Here is a 23,286-nt window from a genome sequence, read left to right as displayed (position 1 = left end):
TCATCACCACCACCCTCCCCTCCTCCTACACCACGATCATCACCACCACCCTCCCCTCCTCCACCAACACCACGATCATCACCATCACCCCCCTACTCCAACACCACGATCATCACCCTCCTCCTACACCACGATCATCACCATCACCACCACCCCCTCCTCCTACACCACGCTCATCACCCCCCCTCCTACACTACGATCATCACCACCACCCTCCCCTCCTCCACCAACACCACGATCATCACCATCACCCCCCCCCCTCCTACACCACGATCATCACCCTCCTCCTACACCACGATCATCACCACCACCACCACCCCCTCCTCCTACACCACGCTCATCACCCCCCCTCCTACACTACGATCATCACCACCACCACCACCACCCCCTCCTCCTACACCACGATCATCACCCTCCTCCTACACTACGATCATCACCACCACCACCACCCCCTCCTCCTACACCACGATCATCACCCCCCCCTCCTACACCACGATCGTCACCCCCCTCCAACACCACGATCATCACCACTCCCCTCCTCCTCCTACACCACGATCATCACCCTCCTCCTCCACCACGATCATCACCATCACCCCTCCTCCTCCTCCTACACCACGATCATCACCACCCCCCTCCTCACCTCGTCCCCGCCCTCCACTCCTCTCCATCACTACACGGGCCGGCTGGCTGTTCTCACGGCGGCCGTGCCGGCTCCACTTCTCGTTGTGTTCACCTCCATCCACACATCTCTCTCTTTCTTTCTCTACTCATCCCTTGCCGTGTCACCCACCACCTTCCACCTCCTCGTCGCCTCCCTCTCCCACTCGGAGAAGGAGCGCGAGTTCGCTGGAACTGTTCAGTGAAGAGGAGTTGACGCGAGGAGGAGCGCAATCATGGTAAGTGTCTTCAACTCCCCCTCTTCATCATCATCATCACCAGCTGGATCACCACTCATCATTAACATCATCTTCACCTATATCATCATCTTTACCTACATCATCATCATCACCACCAGCTGCATCACCACTCATCATTAACATCATCTTCACCTACATCATCATCACCACCAGCTGCATCACCACTCATCATTAACATCATCTTCACCTACATCATCATCACCACCAGCTGCATCACCACTCATCATTAATATCATCATTAACATCATCATCTTCACCTACATCATCATCATCACCTACATCATCATCATCACCAGCTGGATCACCACTCATCATTAACATCATCATCTTCACCTACATCATCATCTTCACCTACATCATCATCACCACCAGCTGCATCACCACTCATCAATAAGATCATCACTCACTCACATCATCATCTTCACCTACATCATCATCTTCACCTACATCATCATCTTCACCTACATCTTCATCATCACCACTAACTCACCATGTATATCCATGCGCAGCAAAGTCGTAGTACTGTTTCTATACTGTCGTGCAAAACTGCGCTTTGTGTTGTTGGTCTGATGCTGTGTTACTTGCGGTGTGCGTATGTAGTCTGTGCTGTGTGTAATAGTGTAACTCCGCTGGTGTCTATGGTATGTATCTGTAGATCATGTGCTGTGTGTATGGTGTGTGTGTGTCGAGGGTAGTGCAATCATTATTGTGTGTGTAGTATAGAGTGCGTGCTGTGTGGTATGTGTCTGTAGACATGACATTGTGTATTATATAGAGAGTTCGCGTGTTAAGGGTGCTGTGTAGCACGGAGAGCGTTGTACAATGTGGATGATGATGTTGATGATGATGTGTATGATTATGATGATGATGTGTGTTGTACAATGTGGATGATGATGATGATGTGAGCGTTGTACACACAGACAGAGTGCGCAGCGAGTGCCTGGTGTGTTGAGTGTTTCGTGTGTCGCAGTGGGAGGTTGTGTGTGTCTGTGTGTGTGTGCCTGTGTGTGTGCCTGTGTGTGTCTGTGTGAGTGTGTGCCTGTGTGTGTCTGTCTGTGTGTGCCTGTGTGTGTCTGTCTGTGTGTGCCTGTGTGTGTCTGTCTGTGTGTGCGAGTGTGTGCATGTGTGTGTGTGTCTGTGTGAGTGTGTGTGTCTGTGTGTCTGTGTGAGTGTGTGTGTCTGTGTGTCTGTGTGTGTGCCTGTGTGTGTGTGCCTGTGTATGTGTGCCTGTGTGTGCCTGTGTGTGTGTGCCTGTGTGTGTCTGTGTGAGTGTGTGCCTGTGTGTGTGTCTGTGTGTGTCTGTGTGAGTGTGTGTGCCTGTGTGTGTGTGTCTGTGTGTGTGTGTGTCTGTGTGTCTGTGTGCGTGTGTGTTTGTGTGTCTGTGGGTGTGTGTCTGTGTATCTGTGTGTGTGCGCCTGTGTGTGTGTCTGTCTGTGTGTGTGTCTCTGTCTGTGTGTCTGTGTGTGTGTGTCTGTATGTCTGTCTGTGTGTGTCTGTCTGTCTGTGGGTGTGTCTGTGTGTGTCTGTATGTGTCTGTGTGTGTCTGTATGTGTCTGTGTGTGTCTGTATGTGTCTGTGTGGGGGGGGGGGTTGCGCCTTTAAACCCAGCGGCAGTAGGCAACGTCGTAGGTGGATCGGCAGTGTGTCCGGGCTTCAATGAAGACAACAACAATAAAACATCTTCTTGGTTCTTTCGGTAAAGTCACGTGACTTTACCGAAAGAACCAAGAAGATGAATCCCTGCAGTCACGAAAGCTTTAAATCGAAACAATAAAACATCCACGACAAGTTGGAAGGGCAGCAGGCAGTGGTCCGCACGCCTTGCAGTGCTGCTGCTGCTGTAGTGCGGCGTGTCCCCCCCCCCCCCAGTGATTCTTGTTTTATTATTTGTTATACAAGGTTCGGGGGGGGGGGATTTAAATGAGTGGTGTTCTTCTTCATACGGTGGTCACCGACACACTCCCTTAGTGGCTGTTGAACGTGCCAGGGGGGTCGGGTGGTGGTTCGGCAGTGGTTAGTCGATGACCACCTATGAATACCAGATGTAACTTAAGTACTGACATCTATTTGTGTGTCCCCCCCCCACCCATTTTGTAAATCAGAGGTGTGGACTCGAGTCATGTGACTTGGACTCGAGTCAGACTCGAGTCATGAATTTGATGACTTGCGACTCGACTTGGACTTGCATAACAATGACTTTGTCCCACCTATGAGATGTGGACTCGAGTCATGTGACTTGGACTCGAGTCAGACTCGAGTCATGAATTTGATGACTTGCTACTCGACTTGGACTTGCATAACAATGACTTTGTCCCACCTCTGTTGTAAATTAAACAAAGCCCCAGCTGACTTGTGTGCATTGTATAGTACACTTACAAACTACTGTGCACGTGATCGCGTGGACAAAATAACACTGGGCACATTCTCCTTTGCATAAAAGATGCTGTAAAACAACACGCGTGTTATTATTTTTATTATATAAACCTCATATCGCAACAACACGAGTTGCCTAAATCAGTATCACATTTTCTCTCATAAAAACAGGGCTGTTGCCTTAAACGTCAGGTTAAATTAAAAGCTAAAACCCACACGGATAGAGTGGTAGTGTTACATCATTCACTCGACAACAATTATGAACGCCGCTTGCATTCGGAGTTAAATTGTTCCTATTTGAGTGAGGTTACAAAGAGAAAGTAAATGATGTTACAAGTAAAACAACATGCAAGTTGTTAGCCCTCATGACAAACAAGCCACTATTGTTTGTAAAGTATTGTTTTAGCTGTTACGCAAAAAGAAAATGTGCATTTTACCTGCTGTAATTGTAAACCTCGTAAGCGTCACCGAGTCTCGGGAAACCCTTTTCTGGAGGTTCCTGCATTGAGATGTTTGTCTAATATCAAATCATTAGAGGAGTTTTTACTTCGTGTTGGAGGAAACTGTGGGCAGATGGGTGCTGGCTAGCCTAGCCGACTTTTATAACTATCAATGAGAGTTGTGTGTTTTAAGTCACAGACGTAGAATTATACAGCTATTGTGGCTACAGGTAATCCAGGATTTTAAATCACTTTGCTAATGTCATAGTTCTGAACTGCTCTGTGCAGTATGTGTGTGTTTGTTCTGTACACTGTCATGGTTTAGCACTGACGTGTGTGTCACGTGTATTCTGTAATACAAGAATACTGTCACTGTGTTTGTAATAGACCCAGGTTGATACCCGACTGGGATTTGACCTTGAAAGTTTCAGATTGAGGGCCACGCAGCCAGATAAGTTCATGATTTCATTGACTAAATGATCTGTTAGGGTAATAAAGTAATAACCATGAAAACTCAATAAAAATCGCTGACAATTGACTTTTGACGTATAAATGAGAAGAAACGGATTTGTCAATTAAAATGGAATCTGACAGTACATGCACAGGATTGTCTGTGTAAGAGCTCATTATTTACCGTGAATGCAAATTTTCTGCAGATTCTATGCAAATGTTAGATTTAGGGTAGATGAGAAACCAAGACGTGCAAACGAGACCCAAAAAAACGTGAAGCAGTGCAACTGTGATGGTAAAACCCAGACCATATAATATGACTAGTCCTTGAATACAATTACGACCTCCGGCCACCTTCCGAATCGTCACAATTCAGTAAATTGCTAGAGGGGTTACGTTCCATTATTGGTCATAACCAAATGTATGTATCGTGCAGTGCATGCAGTTCTTTAGCCGCACATACAAAACTAAAATCGTTCAACAAAACCACTGGATGAAGTAGCCCAAAATCTTGTGACACCGTTGGTGTCAATGCCAAACCCTGTGACATAGCAGAAATTAATACGTAACTCAGCCCTGAACATTGCTGCAGCTGTGCCACCGCCTGTAATCTGCGTGTTCAGTCAGAAACTTTTTTTTCTTAGGACAGTGCAGAGACTGCCGGAAGCAGGAAGTTTTATTTTAGTTCAGTTTATTTTTGAACGTTTCATACGTAAACACATGTCACATTTTCGAGTAAAAGTGCACCAAGTGACCGTTGAACGCAGGCCCAATGATTTACTTCGGCGTTGTGAAAGTAAAAAAAAAGGACCAGCCATGCCATTCGTATGATTATTATTTTATCGTGAACAAAAAAAATTACATGACAGTGTTGGAAACGGAGACTAGGTGTCAATCCGCACTGTGGTGAAATATGCTCAAGCAACGCACATGACCAACACACAGTGGGAGAGGGCCTTCATTCATTGATGAACTGGAGAAGCCCACTACAACTGTGCACTTTTAAATCTCCGATTAGCGCGGGTGGCCGACCCACGTTACAATAAACTACTTTTAAAAAGTTATTTTTTAAAACAACGGTTTTATTAACAACTTCGTTAAACTCACGGACGAGAAGTACGTCAATGGTGCCTGAGACACGTGGCGCCTGCGGTTTGTGCGAGCCGATTTCACAGTTTAGGGACCACAGCGTTGTTGACCTCCACACAAAATATATAAATAATAAGGCGCCCATACAAAAATTGTAATTGCTTGAAAATAGGCAATTAATTGATGAATTGATGCCGATTTTCATACAGGCGTGCACTGTCACCGGATCTGAGTGCACGTGCTAAATTTGGAATTGATTGGACAACAGGAAGTCGACTAACTTTTGATTACAAGATTTGACCACGACAAACACAAGCGAAGTTCAATAAAACCGTTGAAAATAAAGAATCTTCACGCGAACATCGAAGTTGTCACGCAAACATGGGAGGCGGTAGGAGATTTTGTGATTAGGGGCCGTCCATAAATGACGTCACGCACCGGCACCTGGGGGGGGGGGGTCAGACATGACGATGTGTGACGATGGGGGGGGGGGGGGTGAGAAATGTGAAGTCACATCAAAATGCGCAACTTTAAATAAATATAGACAACACGTTCTACTTAATTAAATAGGCTTTTTAAAAAATGTTTTCTCCTACAACATCAGGTGCAGCGCCGCATTAAATACGCACTACAATGACAATAGTTTAATGCGATTTGAAGCATGTTTTTTTGGGGGGGAGGGGCAAAGCTTTGTGACGTCATATTTGAGGGGGGGGGTTCTGACTTTTTGTGACGAAGGGGGGAGGGGGTCAAAAATCGTCCAAAATCGCGTGACGTCATTTATGGACGGCCCCTTAGGGTTGGTTGGACGTGGGGGGGGGGCAGGCAAGGACCGTGTGGTGTGATGGGAACACACACACAGAGTGGGGGGCTCGCTCTTTATCAGCCTGGGGTGGAACAGAAGTGAGGGCAGCCACACTTTGTGCAAGGCAGAGAGAGAGGAGAGGGCTTCTTGGCAGAACCGGCCCTAGACCTTTGGGGGCTCTAAGCAAAATTTGATTGGAGGCCCCTTTGATGTATTATTTTTTTCACCCACTAGCTCGCAGTGACTCTAGGGGGGCCCTCTGCTGGCCACGGGGCCCTTTGCAATTGCAAGGGTCGCTTAGTGGCTGGGCCGGCTCTGCTTCTTGGCAACGTTTCGTTTGGGCTCGCTCTTGCCGGGCAGCAGAGTTGTGCACCGATTGGCAAGGCATTCGGATTGCGTGGCCGGTCGGGTCTCGGGAGATGCTATCGTGAGAAATTTCAGCTCGTGTGTTGGCGGCCACAAAAAATCCTGCTGCTGCCACCCTCCAAACACCCACCCCCACACCCCCCACTAAAAGACAAAAAAAATAATAACCACATGTGCCTGTTTGAGCGCCACACTGAGGAATGTGAAGCCGAACGATAACGTGTTTCCCTTGAATGAAAACTTTGGTGGGGAAAAACACGAGTTGCTTGCAGCCTCGTTTGAAGATTTTGTTTGTTTGTTTGTTCACCTACCGGCGGATTACATTTACATCTGTTCAATTAAACGATTATTATTATGCTGCCTTCAAATGCATTGCAGGCTGTCGGCAAGCGGCGACGCTCTACGATTGCACAGTGAGACGTCTGCGAACGTAATCGAGTGGCTTGCACTTTGCTGTGCCTCAAGCCCCAGAGAGGCAGAGGCAACGGGGCCTGAATTCGGCATCGGAGCCCGCAACGGTCTGTGAAGAGAGGAGACCGCGCGAGTCGCCGCCCTTGGGTGTTGCCTTTCAGCCAGGTCCAGTGACGTGCAAAGGTGATGGAAGTGGCATGGTGTGAGGCAGGGTGTGGCGCTGCTTGTACCCAAGGGGACTGCGTTGTCCCCTTCTGCCCATCCAATCTGAACAAGCAGTGCTGAAAAGAGCCGTAGTGTTCTTTGTTGTTGTTGTGGTGAGGCTATTCACAAGGCATGTAATGACTCTTTCCCCTCCACCTGCGATGCCATGAATTGTCAGAATTTATTATTTTAATAATCAAAAAATGTGTTTAATGTTACACTCTTTTCATAATTTATCAGAGTTCAGAATCAGAATAGTTAGACTGAAGGAATCCGATGAGCTATGAAGCTCTTTTATATTTACAGATGTCCAGTATGGACGGTCAGCATCACGAGCATAAAAAGTAACGTTTCCATATAATTTACGTATAAATTGTAAGAAAAAAAACTTTTAAATACATTTCATCGCGTGTAATTTCAGTGTAAGAATTAGAGTTTAATTGATGAAGAAACAACACATTGCTACAAGTCATTATTTCAGTGCCCTACCAGTGTATGCAATTTTTAAAACACAAGATACTGCTGGTTTCTGCTGGAGCCTTGGGTAACTAACCTTGCCTGTACAGTATTACAAACATGCGAGTCTCCATTGATAGTGTTATTTGTTGGCAGGCAAGAACATAATGGAGGTGGGAGGGATGGCATACCGGTTAGCGCGTTGCACTATGAACTCGACCCATAAGTTCGATTCCCACCCATGGCTGCTATCTAAGACGAGTGATATTGGAACCAGTCTTAGTTCCTTCACTTCACCATGTGGGGAGACCTTCATCCAGCAGTGAAAACAAAAACTATTTTATTTTTAGATGATTAACAATTTTAGTTGAGTAACAACGGGGCTTTACAGTATTCAAATAATAACATTGATCTAGAATATGCCCAATGCAAGTGCGAAAATATCTCTCTTGCTTGTGAACTAGTTTCTTCTAATTTGGTTGCCAATTCGTCTACATTTATATTTTAATAAGACATCTGGAGGCACATGTGCAATGCAGACGTCTACACCAAAGGTTCTCCGGAGACTCGTATTTTCATTTGACACTGCACGCTTGTAACTCTCAGTGTCATCACCGGTGACCGTGGGATGAATTGAGACCTCGTGTGCCCATGACCTCTGCAGGTTTCCAGAATTCCACCCGTGCCATCAAAGGTGAATACTTAATGATCCTGTTAGCTCTCTACTGCACGGGGCATAGCACATGGTCACACGTTTGCCTATTCTCAAGCACATGTAATGTGGACTAAGTCATTCAAGGCTGGCTAAGCCAATCTCAGTGTCTGGCGGAGGAGGGCTATTTGCATAGTGCTCAATCCACAGTGTTGATGTTTCCACAACAGTCATGTATTTGAGGCTTAGTCAACCTTGAGAGAGGCTTGGGACTAGTTTGTGATATCACACCACTGATGTTAGCTGTGGCTGGGAATCACTCATGTCGCCAGGTGTGGAGGCAGACATGGGACCATGGTACACTACAACTATGGGGTTTGCTCCCCACAACATAGCCCACCAGGAGCACATATCACACGTTGTTAACGCATGGTAATTGCCCATCCAAGCACTATGCAGGATCAACTCTGCTCAACTTCTGAGATCTGACGAGATCAGGTGCATGCCTCGTGATTTGTCCATAGGTGTGTGGATACGGGGAATAAGTGACATGCGTAAGTGCAGATAATAGGATACTGTTGTTAAAAGGATATTCACCCTTGCAGAGAACCATGAGCAAACTCCGTAATAATGGATTGAAGTTGAACTTGGAGCACACACAACTCCACACCAGAGACGACGACGCTGCCAGTCTGCCAACTCGGTAGCACCGTCCTTGCGATGCCAGCGGTGCTCGTGAAGGAAGCATGCGGTGCACTGTACAGTGCATCATATCGGATTAATTAAATAGGAAGCCAATGCAGGAAGTGCTACAGGCACTCTGACCGTCAGGGCAGGATGTGGGCCGAGTTTCGATGGAGTGGGGCCAGCCGCAGTGGACGGCAAGACACCACACGCGCATTCATTGCCGACCGCCACCAGGGTTTGTTGTCCCAGAACAAAACAAAGTGAGAGCGCGCCACGGGATGCCTCTTGCTGGTGACAGGATTTTTTGTTTTTTAAACGTCTCTTGAAACGCAGGTCATGGCAGGCGGTGGTGAGGGCACCGGGGCCGCTAAGCGTGAACCTGGAAGAGGTCAACACACTCGTCAACCAACACTCCCTTAAAAGAAAAATAATAAAACTAATAAATGTAATCGGCGACGTTTCGGGCAGTGGCCCTTCTTCATGGCCCTTCTTAGTGGCCCTTAAACAGGTGGCGTTGTTGACAAGTGCGAGTTTTATTTTTTATTAAGTGTGCTGGTGCACCACTGCCAACGCAGCAGGCATTACCAAATAAATATAATTTGTTTCATTTGGTAGAGGTCAACGGACGAGTCACTTCAGGGGCAGCAGTGTTTGCGTAGCTATAAATCTGTCATTCGAAAGGTATCGTCGTGGTGGCATGGCGTAATTGCTGGACATTTTATGCCATCTCTCCCACTATGGATTGTATACTCTGTATGTGCAGAGTGATGAGTCGTGTGTGAGTTTAATGGAATTGACGACATCCCAATTTAGGACCCTCCTGAAAAACTAGTCTTGAGACTCGGTGAGGCTTTTCTGGATATACAAATGACTTTATTAGTATTTTAGAGTGGGAATTAATGGCAGTGATTTTTCAAGAAAGCATACCCCGAGCCATGGTGTGTGTGTGTGTGTTTTGATTTAAACATATCTGTGCTTACACAATAGGCATTAAGAATTAATGTAGCTCATGGGAAGCTATAATTAAACAAGGCAGATGGTCCGTTTAATATAAACAGCCGGCATGTTCCTCCAGGTATGTTTGTAAGTTATATACAGTAAGTTGGTTTACATATTGGTGGGTGGAGTGATAGCGCAATGATTCACACGCTGTGGTAAGAACCCAACCACAAGGGGTTAATTCCAGGCTATGGCGTAAATATAATTGACGAGTGATATCTGAACCGCTCTTCCTTTGTCCTTTCACTGACCTGCACTGACCAGCATGGCGAGGTATTGCCAACCAAACTCCCGTCACTTACACAACAAGATGAATCCTTCATCCAGCAGTGAAGCAATGAGGACAAAAAATATAATTCAGGCGGTAGATTATAAAAATGCTATTCGTGAGATTGTGCTCACATTACAGCTAGAGTTGACAACCTATCACAATCCCCACGGTCAATAAAATGAGTACCACTTGGTGAGCCACACTGTGGGAAGTCGCATGGATAGGCTTGTCAAAACCATGGGAAAGTGTATTTTCCACCACTGGCTCAGGGCAGGAAATGAATATGAATGCTGTGTAAGTAATGGGGCCACTTAGATTTGAATTTTACATTCTCAACCGTTTGGCTGTATCTCATTAATTGTAGCATACAGTGTATTTGTAATATAAATTTGTCTTGGCCTTGCTTGTCAGTAGTCATTGGCATCTGGTAAGAGTATCATTAAGTACTCTGTTCAAATAAAAGATAGCGGTTTCCCACTTAATGGGGATGGTTGCTAGTCTTTATATTGGTTTTAGACACATAGAACATTTCATTGTGACTGACTGCCCCACTCAAGATTCTATTACCGTACCTGAAATTACAGTTGAACGTTGATAACATTTTTTTGTTTTTTGCTGAAAAGTGTAAAAAAGTATGGAGAGGTGCGTGTTTGGAATTACAGCGATGCAGAATGATAAATACTCTACATGGATCAGACAACATAAGCCAGTCGGAGACGTAAATGTAACTGGAAATAAAAGTACGGGGGCTTGGGCAAGACATGTTGCTGAAAGGTATGATGGCAGGTGGTTGAGATTAAATATGGAGTGGCAGGCAAAGGAGAGAACACACCAAAGTTATCCAACTGTGGGGATGCAGCAATGACATCGGCTCGTGTGCAATAGCTCGGAAGGATTGTTGCATCGTCAGACCATGAGATGATGACGGCCTGGGAAGGCCTGCCTGTATGCAGCAGCAGTGATAGTTACCCTGAAGTGAAAGAGAGTTGCTTTCAGCAGGTATTTCCCATGCCCGGTGTGTATGTCTGCATTTGCACAAAAACCACCGTGGCATTGATCAGACAGTCTTGGACTGGAACGAGCTACCGATCCTGGCAAGCCTCGTGTACGGTTCTCAACAGGAATGAATGTCGAAGCATACGGTGGCCTATGATGGGGGGAGGGAATTTTACTGGTGTATGTCCTGGGACACTCAAGGTTTTCTTTGGGCCATGGTGGATGTCTTGGCAGCCAACGTCCGTACATTCGTGGAAAGACAGTAAAGAAGAATGATGGTTTTGACTACTGGTTTAACGATTCTCACCCACACGCCTCCACCGTCCGCCCCACCGGCAAGTCAGTGGATTGTTACAATTTATGGAAGCGATTCAATTCTAGAATCAATATATTTTTTTACATTGTGGTGAATGTAGTGGCTTCTAGTGGAAACAAGTGTCAATTTAACCCATGTAATTAAACATATAGGTCTTATTAGTTCTTACACGTGCAAATTTATACACGTTTCGTAAGCTTGAGAATATTCTTTGATGCATTTAAACACCCATAATTTTTTACTTGTCCGAAAATATGTGAATTACAAAAGAAACAGTGGTGATGATCGCTAACAGAAATCATGCTTAAAATTGTATTCGTTTTTTATGTCCCTGAATGAGAGGTATTCACATTAACAGTCAAAGTGGAATTTCCTGTTTTCTTTCATCTCCAACCTAAAATAAGTAGAGGATTGCATCGCTGATTATATCGTTGCGTAACGACGCGCACTGATTGCAGCACGACGATGACGTTGTATTTTAAACAGTGCTTTCATATGGGGGGAAAAAATCAATCAATGCATAGCCTCTCGTTTCAATATACAGTACCGCAACTGGAAACACGCAAACGATGATGCTGTGCTGCACCACGTGTTGGTGTGAAAGAATCAATTGTCCAGTAAAGTTGAGTCGTTGGGTACTTAAAATTAGGCCAGGTAAGCGCCCATATATTGTTGGTAGAACTGCATGGCATTGTTGTCGTGTGCTGCAAGTCAAATGCCAAAGTTACTTTTAGTTTTTTGGCCCCACAACTGTGGCAGCTTAGAACACGTGTTCCTGGGAATTAGGAGCAAATTCAAGTGGTGGAATCAACGCACTTAACAATTTCACTAAAAATATACTCGATCTACAATGTGTGTGCGTGTGCTAATTAGGCAAGTAACAATCAAACTGAAACCTTTTACAAGGAATCATGTCCGCATTAACCACAATACTTGTGGTCAGAATGCAAACAAAAAACATATTCTGATAATATATGCATTGTCTTTGGGAACTTATTGGTCCACACCAGAGACAGTTTTCTTTTGAGCCTAGTCTCAAAACGGTGTTAGACCAGAGGACGCCCAAAGGCGTACAGTTCAAAGACAAAGCCACTGTCAGAGTAATGAGAGCTCGGGGCGAGCAGCTACATCATGGGACCTCCTTTGCCAGTACCAAAATATGAGAATAAGTTTTCCCCTTTTTTCTGGCAACAAAACAGGTGTTAAGATGCATTCTAACCACAAGTGTTGTGGTTAATGCAGACATGATTCCTTGTAAAAGGTTTCAATTTGGTGTTTTAACATCTTAACACCTGTTTTGTTGCCAGAAAAAAGGGGAAACCCTATTCTCATATTTTGGTACTGGCAAAGGAGGTCCCATGATGTAGTCACGTTTCATTTATGTGAGTTACAGCAAATGCTCAGGTTTATTTTTAGGCTAATTGGGCAAAACTGTACAAACACGACAGAGGAAATGAGAAACAACGAGACAACGTAATTGCTTCACGAATCGTAAAGTGACCTCCGGTGTGATAACGCAATCAGAGTGGTGTGCTGTACTGTACATCTATGTTTCCGTGTACTTGCTCACCACCTTCACCAACCCACACTGTGACGTAGGGTCAAAGAATCCTCATGACCCATGCAGGAATGGGCACGCCCTCATCCAGCAGTGGATTAACAAGGGTCGTACGTGTGAGGAGAGTTAGCTGGTAGTGGTCCAATGGCGTTCATGTTAACTGGGTAACTACCCAATACACCCTTAAAACAAAAAAACCCTCCGATTCTCAGAGTGAATAAATTCTCACTTTTCCCTAATTACTGTAAACATTGCCTCCATGTGGTAGAAGACAGCCACATTTTTCAAACTATGGAGTACTCCCATTTTCTTCTCACCCCATTGATGCCAATCTGTATCTCTTCATGTTCGAGGCTGTGCACTGTATGTTCTTTAGTCCTCTACTAAATGACAGGACTTCGGCTCAAAATGTTCGTCCATTCTATCTGATCTTCCTCATTTCACAACTATGGCTGTCTTTGTTCAAATCTCAATGGACATTCTCTTTTTTCTGCCCCATGGCCTCTTTCCCGGCATCCTTCCCTCTAGAACTTCCTCCTTCAAGCTTTCACCTCTGAGAATGTGCCCAATCGATACATCTTTAATTTTCTCTGAATTGTTCTCATCGACCTGCTCTTGAACTTCTCCATCCAACTGATTTTCTCCATTCAACGCCATTCACGGCTGAATACAATTACGACGATGGCGGCGATGATGATGATGTTTGTCAGAACCATGGACTGAGTGGATCGTACAGTTGTGGCCTGTTCCTTGCTATGTCCACAGGCGATGGGGGTCGGTGCTGTTGTACCGGGCAGACTGCCCCTCCCGTGAGTCTTCCCATCAGGCAGGGGCCACCTGAGGCCGCCAATTTTCGTGTCTTTGAAAACAAACTACGAACCCGCTGCGAAACAGAGCGGCCTTTCACGGGTGTCATGTGAAATTGCTCCACTCTAATTGCCCAGTCAATGTACACTGGGGCCCTGTTTTTTTATGATGATGATGATAATTCCACACGCGTCTTAACTTATGTACAAGCACAGCACTTTTTGTTAATCCAGTTGAGTCACCTCCCCCATGACGTGCAGATCATGGGGGTAATTTGACCATACTTCACGACGTTGGTCAGTACTGGTTGGCGAAGGTAGGGAGCATAGACGTTGGAGCACAGTACAGTAAGACCATGGATTTGCTCCATCGCCATCTGCTCAAAATGTAGCTCGACAGCAGCCTACAACACATGTTTAAGAGATAGTGGTCACCCATCCAAGTACTATCCCAGCTCAGCTCTATTTAGCTCTGAAATATGATAAAATCAGACGCATTCCAGATGATTATCACAGACGACTTTTGACGGGGTACATTATTTTATATATATATATTTTTATCCACATGACAGATATTTCCTTGTGGCAGTTTGGCCAAAGGGGACTGTTTGGCCAGAAAACAAGTGACTTTTGCTCCTCATATATGGTACCTTATTTTATTTATTGAGTTTAATGTATGTTTACGTCCAAATTAGGCATTAGTACACCATAATGCATCTTATCGGAGGTACCTCCTGAAAAATAATGTTGACAACTGTGAAGCTTTGTTATTAAAACTCATCTTTATTATTATTATTACTATATTTATATTTTTACTTAAACCTGCAGTACACGGTGGCATACTTCAGCACTTTTATAAAGTGGCAGGATTGATATTATATAATATTTAAATCAAGGGCCTTCTTGTGACGTGTGACCATGTTACTAATAAACTCTGCCACTCTTGCTCTCCGGTCAACACGACACAAGTTTCCCCTGAGACTTATCGTTTTGCATACTTTTATTTCTTCCAATGAGAATTTTTTTTTCAGCTTTTTATTTGTGTTGAGCTTTGTGGTGCACTAGACTTGTGATCTCGATGTCGCTGGTTTGTTTTCCCTGCGCCGCAGTTAATACAACGAGCAAGTTTTCTTAATACCCCCCTCACCTCTATCTACCCAGCAGAATAAATGGATACACCACATTGCCAGTCTGTGTGTGGTGATAAAGGATGGGAACTCCCACATGTTCCAACATGTCCGCTCAGCATGCAAGAGTCGACCAAAATACCATCTAGGGGCAATCTCGAGGGCTCCCACGAGTGGGGTCCCTTCTGCCAACAGGACATAAGCAAGATATTGCATGGCTGCCCCTTTACCTTGATGGTGCACGTCTATAATCTAGCCCTTTAGAGGCAAGGTTGGTGGATTACGTGGATGTAGATTCGTGCAATAATCTCCCGAACGTCTGTGCTGTGAGGTGGCCAATAGAGGTACAGTGTGGAGGTTCTTGACCTATCTGTGTTTAGTTGAGGGTTTCCTCTGGTGTGTGGTTTTGTCTACCAAACACGTTCCAGTGCAAGAAAACTCTTTCAAATGACCCTTGGGACTCGGAAAAGGTATTGGCTAAATTAATAAAAAGGACAGATTTGAAGTTTTTGTGACTGCAAGGATTCATATTCTTTGGTTTTTTCGGTAAAGTCACTCAGGTAAAAAATTAAATAAATTAAATCACGACGTTTCGGAGGCAACACAAGCCTCCATCTTCAGGTGGAACCGTCACAGCACCGTCACCTGAAGACAGAAGCTTGTGTTGCCTCCGAAACGTCGTGATTTATTTTATTTCGATTTTTTACCTACGTGACTTTACCGAAAAAACCAAAGAGTATAATTAAAGGACATGATACTGCACTTCATTTTATTTTGGGTGGGGAATGCCGTAGAATTGGGGTGTTTAACTTGAACGTCGCTGTTTATTGCCCCTCACCGTGACCTGGGTGTGTTAAATTAACGGTGAATTATTTTTATAGAGGAAAAAAAAAATCACCGCGATGAAAACGAACAAAGAAACTGTTCACGTAAACTAGCGTTACTCTTTAAAGGCCAAATCTGAATGTGGACATTGTGAGAGAAAAAAAGTACAGCATGGGCATTCACGCCCCGCTACGATTCCACAATAGAAGTCCCTGTGGCGTGCGCTGTGGTTACAGGTTTGCATGTCACAGCCACCTTATCAATTTTTCCCGCATGGAGAAGTGTAATGGGGGCCACACTTATGGAAGCAATGATGGCCTTGTAGGCATTCAGAACAAGTAAAATGTGATGGCACAGAAATGTTACGTTGGATTGAGCAAATTCCTGTAAGTATATTTTTTTGGTTTCCTTTGCACACCTGGGCCCTTTCATATATAATAAGGGACGGTTAAATTTCGATTTAAAGCTTTCGTGACTGCAGGGATTCATCTTCTTGGTTCTTTCGGTAAAGTCACATAGAAGGGAAATAATAAAGTAATAAAAATAAAACATAATAAAATAATTCTCACGACGTTTCGGCCACAACGCGAATGACGCTGTCTTTCTGACAGACCTGTTCTTCACCTGAGGACGGCTGCTTGCGTTGTGGCCGAAACGTCGTGAGAATTATTTTATAATGTTTTATTTTTATTATTTTATTATTTCCCTTCTTCTACGTGACTTTACCGAAAGAACCAAGAAGAAGGGACGGTTACACAAGAGTAAATAGAAATACCAGGTATTGCAGTGGTTCAAGCGCTTGACTCACAATCGGCAGGTCCAGTGAAACAGACGCCTCTTAGCAACTCGAATATTATCTGCACCGTGGAGTCAATCCAACAAATGTACCTTCTCATGCCACGCATAGATTCCTCCCATTGTCAGTGACTGAACGTGGAAATAATGGAGTTACACCCAATTGGCAGCAAATGTATTCGATTACCCGCATTCGTCTGCACGGATAAGAGGACTAGAAATGCACGGATGCTGGTCGCCCTCCCCTCTATCACCATGGCTGTAAATTACAACAAAGCAAGGAGCGGAGGTGAATTATAGGGGCGTGAGTAGTCTACATCGCTTTTGGTGAGGATTGCATTGGGTCAGTGTTTACAAAAAGATTGCCATGATGGGGCAAGACGGTATGACGATACATTCTACAATATCATATCCTCGATAATGGTATCATTTGTTTTACTCAATATATTTTTTAATGTCTTATTTCCTCACACAATATTTGCGAATAAACAAATGAAAGCTCTAAATACTGTAAATAGCTATGCCATGTGTGGACCCATTGAGGATACTTTTTTTTCCATTATCAAAACTTAAGGACTGATACATTTCCAGACATTCACTTAATATATATTTTGACGTGTAACTGTGCGCATGTTGTGTCATGAGCATCATACATTGCAAAATGACACAATCACGGGAAACTGATCTCGACAAAAGTGATCGTGAACATTGCCACCGTATCGTGACAAATTTAAAACTGCGGAAAGCAGCCTACTTCGTACAAGTGACTGATGTCCAATGATTCATCTGCTGCTTGTTGCGCCGTCTGATAGGCCCATGGTGGATGTGGGTAATGTGACTCAGAAGAGGGCAGCTGAACTTTTGTAATCGTCGCCTGGCAATTGGGGGAGGGGGGGGTCCCACAGCGTTGGAGTTCGTGCATCGGAAAACTCACAAGCACTCCCCCCCCCCCTCCTTTCTCTTCCCCCTCTGCATGTCTGAGATTGCATTGCATTATGTATGTCCTTTCCGTCCACCCTTCAAGGTTGGCATCGCTGATCTTGAGTTGTTCAACGTACGAGGCTTTGCGTTACCACGTTATGAATAATTAACGAGCATTATCCTGTTAACCCCATTTAACTGCTTCCACCAACACGAAACCATGTTACTCATTGGTTTTTCAAAACTGGATGCAGTCTAGACTGTTAGACGCCACAATGTGGATATTATCTATTTTTTAGAGAGATGGTACTTTATTTTTTTACAATTTTAGTAAAGAATATTTTTGCTTGTCAGTTTCAATTGGAAGCGTGTAAATACTTCCTCCTCCAGCAATTTAGTGAACTGTCAAAATTCAGGCTCACAACTCAATACCATACATAAATCAGTTATTTTTTCTGTCTTGCTTGTATAGATTAGTTTATTCGATTAGCATAAATATGGCATCGCATATGCTTTACGTGCATTGTAAATACTCACATGCACTTATTTCTGATCCAAAAAATCTATGTTTTTAAAGCGATTAATCTATGCACCCTTACATGCCTAGCTGTGAGAGCACTGGGCAAGCAAGCGGAAAGTTACGAGTTCACATCCTGGTTGGGGGTCGACAACCACTCGGTGGGAAAGCAATCGTGGTTGTTCTTTGGCGCACTGGCCCCCATCAGGGGAATGTGGAATTTCCTTCACTGGCCTCGGCTTGCAAACAGCGATGAATCCTGGCCAATGCTGCTTCTGGCAGAGAGCACTTTCACTGCCGACTTCCCACAAATGGTTACTCGTTTTAGTGACCCATGATGTGCTGATTTGACAACCAGAGGAGAATTTGAACTCGATGTGTGCCGGTTGTGAGTCGAGCTCGTTGACACAGTGTCACCTGCATGGATAACGAAGACATGCCCATAATAGGTACACGTTAAGGTTAGCTGCTCACAAATTGTCAAGATGTCACAGGTGACATTACCAGAGGCGATCGTGACTCCCACCCAGCCATGAGCCCCATGACCCAAGGAACATATTTTCTGTGGGGAAAAAACACGCATTGTCCCCTAGTGTCAGGTCACACCGGCTTTTTCAAAGTGCTCAAATGTTGACTATAACTTATCGGGCGCTTACTGTACCTCGTATTTAAATAGAGTCTGTTCTCACCTGCTTTGGTTGCCCTGAGCCAGTGGTGAACGTCCCACGTTCATTTGGAAGTAAAACTTGTGTTTAAGTATGAAGAAATTACAAATAAAAATAGTCATGGAAATGAAGTGCATATTGGATATGTTCGAGCATGGAGATTGCTGACCTAAGAGGATGGCTGAGGGTCGAGACTAACGAAGGAACATTTAAAACTATTTTTTATTTTACAAAGTAAGGCCCACTGAGCTATAGAGCTGTTTTTTAGAAGCGACCTGGCCACAAATGATAGCTCAAGGAAGTGGCTTATCATGTGGAAATTTATAGCAGCCAAATACTCTAAACACATGTTTCTAAATGTGGAGGGTGAAACCAGAGGACCCGGACATAAAGACACGCGACCACAGAGAACATGCAAACCCCAAATATACAGCAGGCATCACAGTCAGGTTCGAACCCACGACCTCCTGTATACCAGGTGAGGAAGTTAACATCTAGCCACCACACAGATGGAGCAATACTAATTTAACAATGTATTTTTATTTGGTGCCTTTCATCGAAGGTTCACAAAAGCACTGATCACAAAGCCATGAGATCACCTCGTGTGCATGGAAGGGCATTGATTGTTGCATTGGGAGACCGTGAGATGGCAGACAGTTTGGGGAGGCCTTCCTCCAGCAGTGGATAGATCATGGCTGATGTGAAAAAATACTCAAAAACACATCCCAAGCAAAACCTTGCCTGATCAAGCCTCATTGGGATTTTGCGCGTTTGTTTTTTGTATTCTAACCCCTCGTCGTAGTCAAGTTGACGGTCTCCACTTGTCGGAGGAAGAAACTTAATTCTTTACCTTATGTCAACGTAACTTTTTTTCACGTGGCAGTTGACACCATAACTCGCGTCGAAAAAACTTGAGTCAACAAATCCTATTGTATGAAAATACATCCATGGGTGTATATATACACGTACATTATCAACTCATTGTTACAATGTACTGTATACATAATAATGTACAGTTTTTTTGTCAATACACTGCTGTATGAAGGCCTTCCCGTGCCGTATTTAGTTATGAGGATATTTGAGCACGTGCTTCCCCACGCTGTTCAGTGTCGATTGGTAAAGGGTGGAGTCCGGGACTGGTTTAGATATCACTCGCCAATGATGTTTGCTGTGGCCAAGAATCGAACTCAGGTCCCTGGGTTCACTGCACGGTGAGCTTATGCGCCGTGGCTGAATCAAAAGGCATAAGTGTTTTAATTAAGTAATGTATGACCCTTTGCCAATCTACTGCTGAGTAGTGAAGACATAGAGCCTGAGTGAGTACTGTAATGGGAAACACTCGATATTGGCTGAAGGTCAGATCTCTGTCACCACCGATCTAGGCGAGCGGCAGGGAATTGAACTCGGCTCTGTCATGTCCACAGCACTGCGCCCTGCACCACAGCTGCACCCATTGTTTTTGTTACAGAATTTACGAAAGACAAAAAGGTAAACAGAATACGAGAGAGTCGGGCTCGATGTGAAGCATCATATAGAGCTGCCACATCAGTACGCCGCTCGTATTTGCATTGAACTGTTTCCTTGTCTCGGCGTGCTATTTAAAAGCAAAGCCTGCAGCAGTAGCAGCAGCAGCCCCTTTGTGCGACGATGATTTTGGGGGCGCTGCCTGGTTGGGGCTTCTGAAACCCACCCCGGGGTCCTCTTACCGGGCACATCCAGTTGAGCGGCACCGAGGCGGGCCGAACCCCGCGGTATAATCACGTGCATGCTCCGTGAGTGAGCACATAGATTTTACTGGCAGCTGGAGGCACAATATGGACGGCTGCCCTTGCTCTTTTGAAATTCTATACTGGGTATAGCAATCGGTTGTAAGCGTGATTCGTCTCAGTGACAGACCTTTGATAGCAACAAATGTCAGACGGACTACGGTACAGACTACGTATACATCCTTTTTGTCAATCCACTGCTGGATGAGGGCCTCCCCACGCCGCATACTCGACTGTTTCTGTACTGCTAGTTATTATTTGCCTTATCTGGCTGGGTAGCATTGCAGTTCACAGTCATATAAGCACTCAAGTTCAATCTTGATTGGGGGGTCCATTCAGTAAATCAGCCGTCCGGAGTCAATTAAACGACTACCAGTTTGTAAAACACAACTCAAATTTGGAAATACTGTGGAAAGACTGGGCTTTGTAATGGGAATGTGGAATTTCCACTGTTGGCTCAAGGTGGCCAAGGGAGATGATTTGCCAGCCCAATGCCGATTCCAGCAGGGTTCTACTTGAATTTTGAACGTAATAATAGTTGGACATGGCTGCAGAAATTTGGTCACGAGCAAAACATTTTTTTACATATATTCCTAAAAAGTTTTACAATGGAGAGATGCATTCTTGGAATTAATTTGAGAGACAAAAAAGGAACACATGGGATTAGAGAACGTACACAAGTTATAGAGACATTGTTGACTGTTAGGAGAAGTGGGCTTGTGCAGGACCCGTCACTAGAAGTGATGAGGATGGCCCGATGGTCAGGAATAATTACAGAGCAACAGCTGAGGAACAGAATGTGTCCAACAGAACGCCCACTGAGAGGAGACGGAGTGATGAAATTAGCTTTTGCGCACTCGCTGTACTTTTATTCACCGATTGTAGCTCACTACTCTACGGGACGTTTGGCAAAAAAGCCCATTACCAAGCTGCAGCGTGTACAAAACTCTTTGGCACGTATCGTGACGGGTACTGCAAGATCCGATCATGTCTGTCCAGTGCATTAGCTTCTGGTTGCCGAACGAATACATTATAAGGTCGCACTCATTATATACAAATTGCTTGCCACAAATGAACCATAATACCTTGTGATCTCGTCAAGAAGCATAAACCATCACGCAAACTCTGGTGATCTTCGCAGCGGCTTTTGGCTAGCTATTGAACAAAGGCAGTCGCTGCATCTCATGCTTTCAGATGCGCTTCTACGGCAGTCTGGAACGCTCTTCCTCCTTCTGATATAAGGAAGCCACAGGAGCCATGCACTTTTGAATCTAGATTGAAAACGAATTTCTTTAGAACTGCATTTTGCGTTTAGTTTATTGTCCTTCCCCTGCACTCCGATCAGCACGGTTGGTTACTTACAGTGGGAAACTTTTATATATATACAAACATTGATTGAGTGTACAGCTTAAAGCCAAACCGACATATACTTTAACGTGCATAGACTTGCCAATGACAGCATTTCTCATTCATTTATTTTAGATGACACAGAACAGTAAGAGTGATTTTACGCACAGTATGTGGAATAAACAACACTTGAACAAAGTTAAGATGGTTAATAAGTGTGGTTTGATGTTTAATGGCCCTGTATTTTTTTTTATTAAAGAGCCAATTTTCTCTATTGAGTTACAGATGTGGATTGCTCAATTATATTTGCAGACGACAGCTTTTGCCATGTCAAACCATCCGATATTGAGAAATGATTTCCACAGTCAGATGCAATCAAATACCCTACTACAATCCACATTGGATAAAAAAGCATATACTGTCCTGTAATCTATCAGGGATGTAACAATGCATTTCCCCCCTTCCCCTTTTCATGATTCAATGTATCTTTGTGACCAGGGTCTCAGTTGGAATCTAGAATTGATTGTTTTTAACATTGTGGTGAATGTAGTGGTCTCTTGTGTTTGCAGGGAGAAGTCATATGAACCCATTATGTGCAACACACATGGATAAAAAACAACCCCTTCAATTGTGACATGGTTAATTCCGTGAGCTTTTAGATACTATATGAATCGATATGTCGTCACATCCCCGTAGGTTGGAAACGTTTTTCATTGGTTAGAAAAATAAAACTCTGAAACCATATGGCCATTTGCTTCTTGCCAAGGGCACGTGATTGAATGTTTGAGGGTAACTGCAGTGTGCACGAGTTCCTTTGGTGCTGTTTAAATTAAGAGTGGGAGAGTTGGTGGTGGCGGAGGAGAGAAATGTAGGAGTTTTCGTTTCAATATTTAATAGGCAACTATGAAAAAAATGCGACATAATTAATGGTTAAACCCACGTGAACTGCAACAGCAGCTGTGTTAGCGTGCAGATTTAGTTACGAAACGTGTGTGTTTTTTATGAAGTTATTGTGTAACGGTATAAATAACTCTAGATTTGAAGCTTTCGAGACTGCAAGGATTCATACTCTTAGGTTTTTTTCGGTAAAGTCACGTAGGTAAGAATAAAATAACTACAGTTATTTTGCTATGCCTTTTTTACACCCGATGAAGGAAGCTTGTGTTGCCTCTGAAACGTCGTGATTTATTAATTTATTTCTATTATTATTTATTTTTATTTTTACCTACATGACTTTACCGAAAAAAATCCAAGGGTATAAATAACCCCACAATGCCCACCGCATTAACTTTCATACCGAAAAACATTTGGCCTGCCATTGCCTTTGCCTTAACCGACTCCCAAGCGCAAGAATATGAAGGAGAAAATCTACATGTTGGCGGATAGATTTGGCCGTTAATAGTAGTTTAGGGCTTTTGTGAGTTTGCATGTGTGTGTTTAAACATATTGAGAACTAGCGCTGCCACATGCATTTGCCCAGGATGTTACTTCACCGCGCCCTTGCCCTCTTGAACTTACGGCGTTGAC

At 44.2% G+C, this 23,286-nt stretch overlaps 1 protein-coding gene across 1 annotated transcript in view; it reads left to right on the top strand.

Annotated features, from left to right (window-relative positions):
- The first annotated feature begins 253 nt into the window (after window positions 1-253).
- Window positions 254-23,286, top strand: part of LOC144739330 (unconventional myosin-Ie-like) — a 109,387-nt gene continuing 86,354 nt past the window's right edge. The window contains exon 1 of the mRNA XM_078622295.1: window positions 254-896. Coding sequence (XP_078478421.1) covers window positions 894-896 — 3 coding nt within the window. The 5' untranslated portion in view covers window positions 254-893. The remainder of the gene's footprint in view (window positions 897-23,286) is intronic.

Source organism: Lampetra planeri, chromosome 3 (genome assembly GCF_965212315.1).
Source record: "Lampetra planeri chromosome 3, kcLamPlan1.2.h2, whole genome shotgun sequence".
NCBI lineage: Eukaryota > Metazoa > Chordata > Hyperoartia > Petromyzontiformes > Petromyzontidae > Lampetra > Lampetra planeri.
The sequence above is the reverse complement of the archived record's forward strand: the minus strand, read 5'-3'. Positions and strand labels throughout refer to the sequence as shown.